Raw genomic sequence first — 8,064 nt, 5'->3', positions numbered from 1 at the left:
CCCCAGAGATGGGAAAGACACCAAAAAACTGCGCAATCACTAAAACTGACAACGAAGACACTCACTAGACATTATGTCCTTTCCTTTATGTAAAAAAGCACTTACAGGGTCCCAATGCATGTTGCAATGTATTTCGCTGTGGCATTTCAACAATCTGAACGAAGGTTTCCCTTTTTGCAGGTAATGTTCACAATTATCACCCAACCCGCAATGGCGGCCAAATAAGATTGAAATCGTTGTCAACTTGACAGTTTTTATAGACACGCATTGTATATTTCAGGTATATGTATGTGGGTAAGTATGTATATTAAGATAAGATCTTGATTAAACATATGCCATTTGGAGTTTCACTTGTTAGGAAAATATACTTTTCGAGGAGCCAACTCCGCCCTCGCAGAAACTCTTTTCGACGGCAGAACCAGCCATTTGATTAATAAGTACCAGCTCGTAGACCATCAAGGTGGCTGCCATCTAAAATGTAAAAGTTTTTATCAAAAAATACTCATAGGATATACAGATTGAACTTTGGACCAACAGCAAATATTAGACGCCTTGTTAGAAAGAAATAACCCTTGCCGCTAAGGGCAAATGTCTCCGTTTGGATAATCTCATTCAGACGCTTCAATTCCAGGCACCAAAATTCAGTGGGCACCTCGTATAGTGTGTAGGATATCTCTTTTGCCTCCTGCGGTATGGCGGATGCGGCAAACATCATATTCAAAATACGCATAATTACATATGAGAGACAGGTCCAGAAATATAGCTCATCCATTATGGTTCCCTTTGATCTGATAGATAGAGAAGATAAAGACAACAGAAGGAAATGCCTTAAACTGAACTGACTCACTGGAAACTATGGTAGACTTGAACACAAACAAAGTACATGTTATGGGCACAAGATAGGACAATTAATCCACTCAATTCCATGTCGTAGAGCTTCAGTAACTCACACAGATCCAGTAGATCGCTGCGAATTTGCTGCCAAAACTCATTGGACCGACGTTGCCAGGCATTCTGACGGATGCGCCAATGCAATTGCTGGAAACGCATTTGCATGCCGCGACAGACCAAGATGAGAAAAATATCCACGAAATTCCAGGCGAATGTCATGGACAATGTGGTCCATTCGATGAAGGGGATTAGCCAATGTGAGAACGGAAATATCACAAACAATTGCTGACGCTCACGTTGAAAATAGTTTGCCCAAAAGTCGACAATCAGATTGCATTCACGGATTTGCAAGTAATTGCTGTAGACCGCACTGCTCACGTAGGTCGAGTGTTCCAGGAGGGAGGCAACCAGTAGACCCACACCCCACCATCGAAGGCGGCGACTGAATTGCCGAGCCATCCTACAGTCGTAGCCCGGTTGAAGAAAAATCAACTCACAGTTCGCCGTCTGTCGGGCGACTCGTGGCCAGTGACGTGAAAGTAACAAAAAGACACCGAAACAGAATATACAAATCACACTGAAGCTAAGGGAGCCTTCAAAAACCAAAATCCTTATAAGAGTATACGTTTAAAACTGCCCAAGAGAGGATAGTACTCACCAATGGTGTAAATTTTCAAGCCATGGTCCAAAACCACTTTAGATGATAGGACAAAGTCCATAATGGAAAACAGGAATATACCAACGGCTATAAAAAACGATGGCGATATCCATTGGAAGTGCACATTCTCCACCGGCGAACTGGGCCAAACTCCACACACTGGCAGAACGCCGAAAAACTGGGCCAGTGTTAGAACTAACAGCGAGATCTTGGAGAATTCAAAAACAAAATTTTATGGGCTTATAGACAAATTCTTCACTCACATGGTCCGATGGCGTGTTGCAAGGTATTTCGATTATTGGTCTTCATTTCTTCGCTGTTCGCGATGAAATGGAAAAGAACTTAGCTGAAAATTTGCAATTTATCAAACCATAAAAGGGGGCGGAGTCACATTTGACTTGACAATATATTTTCGCAAGATTATAATCTTTTAAAAACAAGTACGAGGAGGGGAGGTGAAACAACAAACAAATTTCTAGCTATCCATTGGGAAAATTTAAATTAAGAATACGTTTTTTTTTTAATATTCTCTGCAGTATTGAGTCTTTTGCCTAATGGCACCTTGATTAATAACATCGGATATCATAAGCTCATAGGTTATAATGGTAGTGCCCATCTAAAAAAGAGAACAGTGGGATATTTCTCGGCTTAAGCAGTTCCAAACACATTTACTTACGGTCAGGACTAGTTGTCGTGTTAGTAGAAAGAAGCCATTGCCAGATAAAGCGGTCATATCATTACCCAATTGCTCACTGAAACGTTGAACCTGCCCCACACAAAACGGAGACACTCCAAATGAAAGATTGTTACAATACCAAGTCAAGATCTATACCTCAATGGACCAAGCCTTGGCCGGGACATCTCTGAGAGCAATGACAATTTTACGCTCAAAATCATTGATGGACGAGGCCACGAAAATGGTCAACATGGTGCGTAATATGGCAAACACCAGAGAATACCAAAAAGCCAACATGACAATAAAATCCACTCCAATATTTCTAAGCAAACAAAAAGAGTTGATAATGAAGATATTTCCAATTATATGTCCTTTGCACTCACTTGAAGCTATTGAAGAGCTGAAAACATATGAATGACATGTTATTGCCAAAGGCCAATAGAACCAAGGGGGCAACAGCTCCGTCCAATAGACGAACCAATCGCTTCAAGGCCAAATAATGCTCACGAACTTCAGTCCAGAATATGCCTGGCATCACCTTACGATGAACTGCAGCAATCCGACGATGCAGCTGATGGAATCGTGCTGCCAAACCGATGCCAATGCACATTATAAAGCAATCGGTAAAGGACCGTGGATATGCTATGGTCAGGTTGATCCATTCGAATAGGGGCAACAGCCAAAAGTGATAGGGTAAAATCATATACAAATGTGGACGTTCCCATTTGTAAACGCTTTCAAAGTAGGTAACATTGATTTTGCATTGTGTACGCTCCATATTGCTGAGATGAAACGAATTGAGCAACAGCAGGCAGTGCTCCACTACAAGAACATGTGATGTATCCTGTTATCCTGGCAATTTGGAGAGATTCGATAACAAAACTCACCCAATGCCGATGACATCACTATACTGAATACTATATAGATTCGTTTCTTAATTTTGTATTCACCGTAGAAACGATATGGCACGCTAAGAAATAATTGCTCCACAGCATGCCATTTTCTCATTATCCTTGGCCATTTAATGGCCAATCTCCAGAAGAAGAAGTGTTCCAGCAAACAAACGATATACAAGGACAGAGTGCTCGAGTTGTGGAAATTAATGGCCACCTTGCTGACAAAATTTAGCACCGCGCCAAATTCACAAAGATTCAATATGGCTATGATGATCGAATACAAAATATGTGGGCTTAACCATTTGAATGCAATGCCCTCCACATTCACGGAACGGACATTGCTCACTGGCAACAGTGCGAAAATCTGTGATATGAATAGCACTATACACATATAGAGGAAATAGAAAAACGTTAGAATGTGTGAAATTTGAAATGGAAATCAAATTAAAAATTATATCCTCAATAAAAATGTTTAATCAATAAGAAACAAAAAAGCAAAAACTATTTTTAAGGCCTTTCTCTAAGAAAACTTTCTCCTTTCTCTTTCTTAAATCGCTTCCTGTTAGATTTTTTGTCTTCACTTAACACTTGGCACACCTTTGGAGACAGCGCTACAGAATGTTTCACCCTGCGGCATGGCCAAATGAGCACTGGACTCCCTAAATGGACAAACCAAACGGACTTACTTCCTATTTGAATACAAAAGGGGGCGTGGTAGCTTTGTATAATATTTTTGCAATGTGTGAGTGTGTGTGTGTGTTTTTACAATTTACAAACTATTTAAATGCTAATTGCTAAGCCTGTCAGCTGCAACTGACATGACAAATGTCAACAAGAACAACAACTAACAATAACAGGATAGGTGGGAAAGGGGTTGGGGGTGGAGGTGGAGGTGGAGGTGTGAAATGGTAAAGGTAAAGTTGAGGAATATTAAATTCCAGTGCTGATAATCGGTTCATTCACTCAGGCACACAGGGGAAGCAATCCTTTGCGTCGATTAGGTTCATCGAATTGCAATAAGACCAACTCGTAGGTGACAATAGTTCCAGCCATCTAAAATAAGAAGTGTGAAAAGAAATTCTTTCTTTATTTGAGGATGGGGGAGGGGGATATTCTACTCACTCCAAATAGTAAACGACGCGTTAGAAAATAGAATTTCTTGCCCGACAAGGCCACCGTTTGTGTGGTCATTTGGAAAATCAAACGTTCCACTTCGACACACCAACTTCTTGTGGAGACGCGCCGCAATATGCCCAAAGCGCTCTTGGACTCATCATTGATGGCCGCGGCGGTTAGAAAAACGAATGCACAACGCCCAATCAGATAGAGCAGGGAATACCAAAAGTACACATAGTTGATGGGCCAACGCAATTTGCTTGAATTGAGCAAGACTTGTGAAAATCTCCAGGAATCGTTCCTGAATGAACACTTACTTGAAGACATTCAGTAGCTGATAGCAAACAAAGTATAAATTGTTCACACACGACAACAATATTAGACTGGACATCACATTGTCCACCCGCTCCAAGATTTCACACATTTTCACATAATGTTCGCGAATTTCGATAAACGTGGATTCTGGTATCATTTGCTCCGATTCCAGTTTACGTATACGCGTCGAGATTTGCTCAAAACGATAGGCCAAGCCTTTGCTAATCATCATAATGAACAAGTCCATGTAGTTCCAAATGAATGTGCAAATGCCATTGATTAGCTGAATGAAAATGGTTTCGTGGTGTTATTCGGAAAGAGTTCGCAAGGCTTTCTTACACTTACCAGCACATAGACAGCAATGAATGGGCTATAGGGCAAAATTTGGAACACATAAGAGTAGTTCTCCTCCATATAGGCATCGAAAGTAACAACACTTGAGGTGCGATTGTCGGTAAGAGCACAAATATGTCGGCGTTTTGTATAGGTAATGATTGCCGATGTCAAATACAAGGCATGTTCGCCAATTGACATGGCTATAATGATGAGAGCAGCCAAGCGGATGCGTCTTGCTAGATTGTTTTTCGGTATTTCGTAGGGTGGACGAGTGAAAACCATTTCCGTACGTGTCCAATAACGTATCACTGGTGGCCAATGTCGAGCCAAATCAATGAATATTATGCAGGCACTCTGCACACAGACAAAAAATACAAGACCGACTGCGAATACAGACATATGTTTGTACATATATATATTTGAAATTTCAACATATAGAAGTTTGAACTGCGAGACTGACGATTGATCTCACCGAAATTCTTGGCATTAACACCAATTTTAAGCAAGTGCTTCAATGTGCCCAGGGTTAATATGGAGCTGAATACCATGAAAATGATTGTAAACATCATTTGAATGGACTTGAAGGCGAAACGTATGCGCTTTGGATTTGCCTCCCAGACACCTGTCAATGGCATTATGGCAAAACATTGCGCCAATAGCATGACTAGGCACAAAGAAACAAGGCAAACAACAACAATTTCTGATTGAAATTCATGCTAAATGATTGGCAAATACATTTTACATACTAGGATAGACGGCACGATGGAATAAATCCAATTGGGCATAGTCCGTATGCTTTTCATTTGCCGCCAAACTGAATTCGAAATTCTCCTCTTTAGTTGACGGAATATCTGCGGAAGGAGTAAATGCTTCATCGGCCACTTGTTGATGAAGAATTTCCCGTAGTTTCGATTCACGTCCTGCCATGTTGCTGGTCATTTCTCTACTAAGCTTTCATGCGAAAGTTGGTTTCACATATTTCCCCTGTTCAATGGAAACACCAGCGGACTTGTCAGTCAGGGGGTTGGTGTAAAAGGGGTGAAGAAATTATAGGTTCTAATTTAATCAACATGCAGTGTGGCGAATATTGTAAACAATAATTATGAGACAAAACATAGTTTAATAGGGATTAACAGCCAAAGGACAGTAACTGCTGCTAGTTTGGTCTTAGCCATGTGGCAGAATGGTGGCACCGCATTTAAGCCTGATGCAAATATTTTGCGTCACCTCAAGGCAAAAAGACAAAAACAACGGGTTTTAGCAGAGGTCAAGCTACGTTGTCTTTGGGGTCACAGTAAGAACTTTGAAGATCTGGATACATTTCATCGAGCCATCAGACCGTGTAAATATTCAAAACAGAAAATCAAAAACTAGTTGGGAGTATCAATTGTTTTAACTGAGCAAAGAGTTCCAATAGGTTCTGATAAGCCATCGGATAATACTTTTCCTTAAATTTCTATTTAATCCTCACCACTTTTAGATCTATGTCTAGCACAGATTTTTGGAATTATGCCACTATCAAATGTATTGAGTAGAGATCCCCAAGAAGTGAAATTTCGTATGCGTTCCATGGGAATGGTGTTCACTGTGGTATTTCTATTACTGGGAGGCCTTAAAACGATCATTGTGGCCGATAGATTACTCACTGTGGGATTGAATGCCAAAAATATGGGTAACAAAAAAAAAAATTGAGTTAAAAGTCATTATTGGTTATTATTGTTTGGTATTTAGTGGGCCTATTCTTCTTTATAATGGGCATGATAATATGCGCCAGTTTTGTCAGTTTTGCCCGCTGTTGGTCACGTCTCATCGTACCATGGAGTTGTTTGGATATACTGATGCTCTTTCCGCCCTATATACCTCCAAAAAGAAGCTTAAAATATAAACTGCGTTTGCTTGGCACCTGCCTTAGTATTGTGGCTATGGGTAAGTGTGATAATGATTTCTACTGGAGTCATTCGATTTCACATTCGCAGAGTTTTTCTTTTCTCTCGTCCTCTCCGCCTGCACAGTGGAACATGCTTTGTATTATGCCTCTGGCTATTATAGCTATCGGATGCATGTACTCCACTGTCATACGAATCATTCAAGGATCACCTTTGCATCGTATGTGCAAAAAGAATTTGCTGATATATTTGAAATAATCCCATACAACATTATATCCGTTTTCTATGCATTTGTATGTGATAAAGTCTGAAAAAAATTTCCCCATTTTTCGATTAGCATTTCTTCGTTTTCTTCGTTTTTTTCGAAGCAGTTTCTAAATGGAACTTTTACCTTCATTTGGAATTTCATGGATCTATTTATTATGCTAGTAAGTCTTGGTCTTGCCCAACGGTTTCAACAGTTTGCCAGACGTGTTCTCAAATTGGCTAATTGCGTAAGTTATATGGGATCTCTCTTTCCATGTAGATTTTGATTTTCTTACACAGAAGTTTACATAGTTTGTTCCGGATGCCTTGTGGTCGGACATACGAATGGATCATGTTCGATTGTGTGAACTGTTGGAGCTTGTTGATTTCAGCATGTCTGTTATAATATTGATATCGTGTCTGAACAATGTCTACTTCATTTGCAATGCCCTACTGGCCATATTTACGTAAGTATGTATCGCTAGTTCCTCTTCTAACTAACATCAATTACTTTTAATCTGTGTACAGTAAACTGCGTTATACCATTAATTATATATACTTTTGGTACTCTTTAATATTCCTATTGACACGTACATTTTTGGTCTTTCTGTGCGCCTCCCAAATAAATGAGGCGTCTCGGCTGCCACTGAAGGCACTCTATATGATACCCAGTGAGTCTTGGTCACAGGAAGTTCAACGTTTTGCCCAGCAAATAACCAATGAATACATAGCCCTGTCTGGCTGTCGTCTCTTCTATTTGACACGCAAAAGTTTCTTTGGTGTGAGTCCCTCACAAAAACAACTAACACACACTTTGAGAATGTGAAATATTGATTTCCTTTTTGAATTCCTATTAGATGATGGCCACTTTGGTTACCTATGAGTTTATGCTGTTGCAATTGGATGCTAAAAATCGTAGAGCTGGACTCCCCGAGCTATGTACCTAAAAGTAAGATGAGCAGAAAACCTTCGATTCTCTCGATTCATCCCTGCACACACAGTGTTCCATCTGTGTATGTAAGATGCCCCACATAATTATCTGTA

The 8,064-nt window shown here is 40.2% G+C and overlaps 3 protein-coding genes across 3 annotated transcripts; 1 reads left to right on the top strand and 2 right to left on the bottom strand.

The window, feature by feature from the left end:
- Positions 1–2,005: 2,005 nt before the first annotated feature.
- LOC137579458 (gustatory receptor for sugar taste 64b) lies at positions 2,006–3,758 on the bottom strand. The gene is made up of 6 exons (XM_068293252.1): positions 3,719–3,758; positions 3,113–3,502; positions 2,609–3,047; positions 2,382–2,547; positions 2,226–2,315; positions 2,006–2,165 (listed from the first exon to the last, which is right to left on the bottom strand). The coding sequence occupies exons 1-6, from the start codon at positions 3,756–3,758 to the stop codon at positions 2,070–2,072; spliced, it is 1,221 nt and encodes a 406-aa protein (XP_068149353.1). The 3' UTR covers positions 2,006–2,069.
- A 1,073-nt stretch (positions 3,759–4,831) lies between these two features.
- LOC137579214 (gustatory receptor for sugar taste 64a-like) lies at positions 4,832–5,827 on the bottom strand. Its single transcript, XM_068292919.1, has 3 exons — positions 5,635–5,827; positions 5,361–5,510; positions 4,832–5,271 (listed from the first exon to the last, which is right to left on the bottom strand). The coding sequence occupies exons 1-3, from the start codon at positions 5,825–5,827 to the stop codon at positions 4,832–4,834; spliced, it is 783 nt and encodes a 260-aa protein (XP_068149020.1).
- Positions 5,828–6,061: 234 nt separating this feature from the next.
- Gr61a (Gustatory receptor 61a) lies at positions 6,062–7,967 on the top strand. Its single transcript, XM_068292918.1, has 8 exons — positions 6,062–6,230; positions 6,369–6,560; positions 6,620–6,814; positions 6,901–7,067; positions 7,146–7,268; positions 7,333–7,487; positions 7,549–7,801; positions 7,878–7,967. Exons 1-8 carry the CDS (start codon positions 6,062–6,064, stop codon positions 7,965–7,967), a joined length of 1,344 nt encoding a protein of 447 aa, XP_068149019.1.
- The last annotated feature ends 97 nt before the right edge of the window (positions 7,968–8,064 follow it).

Source organism: Drosophila tropicalis, unplaced genomic scaffold (assembly GCF_018151085.1).
Source record: "Drosophila tropicalis isolate 14030-0801.00 unplaced genomic scaffold, ASM1815108v1 contig_694, whole genome shotgun sequence".
Classification (NCBI taxonomy): Eukaryota; Metazoa; Arthropoda; class Insecta; order Diptera; family Drosophilidae; genus Drosophila; species Drosophila tropicalis.
The sequence above is the reverse complement of the archived record's forward strand: the minus strand, read 5'-3'. Positions and strand labels throughout refer to the sequence as shown.

Coding starts and splice junctions, on each gene's coding strand:
- LOC137579458 (XM_068293252.1), bottom strand. CDS start 3,758: ATGCCGCAGGGTGAAACATTCTGTAGCGCTGTCTCCAAAG. Junction 2,548..2,608: donor CAGCTCTTCAATAGCTTCAA/GTGAGTGCAAAG, acceptor TTGTTTGCTTAG/AAATATTGGAGTGGATTTTA. Junction 2,166..2,225: donor CACGACAACTAGTCCTGACC/GTAAGTAAATGT, acceptor TCTCTTTTTTAG/ATGGGCACTACCATTATAAC.
- LOC137579214 (XM_068292919.1), bottom strand. CDS start 5,827: ATGACCAGCAACATGGCAGGACGTGAATCGAAACTACGGGAAATTCTT. Junction 5,511..5,634: donor CCATCGTGCCGTCTATCCTA/GTATGTAAAATG, acceptor TGCCATTGACAG/GTGTCTGGGAGGCAAATCCA. Junction 5,272..5,360: donor TGTTAATGCCAAGAATTTCG/GTGAGATCAATC, acceptor CTGTATTCGCAG/TCGGTCTTGTATTTTTTGTC.
- Gr61a (XM_068292918.1), top strand. CDS start 6,062: ATGTGGCAGAATGGTGGCACCGCATTTAAGCCTGATGCAAATATTTTG. Junction 7,068..7,145: donor TATCCGTTTTCTATGCATTT/GTATGTGATAAA, acceptor TTTTCGAAGCAG/TTTCTAAATGGAACTTTTAC. Junction 7,488..7,548: donor GCCCTACTGGCCATATTTAC/GTAAGTATGTAT, acceptor ATCTGTGTACAG/TAAACTGCGTTATACCATTA.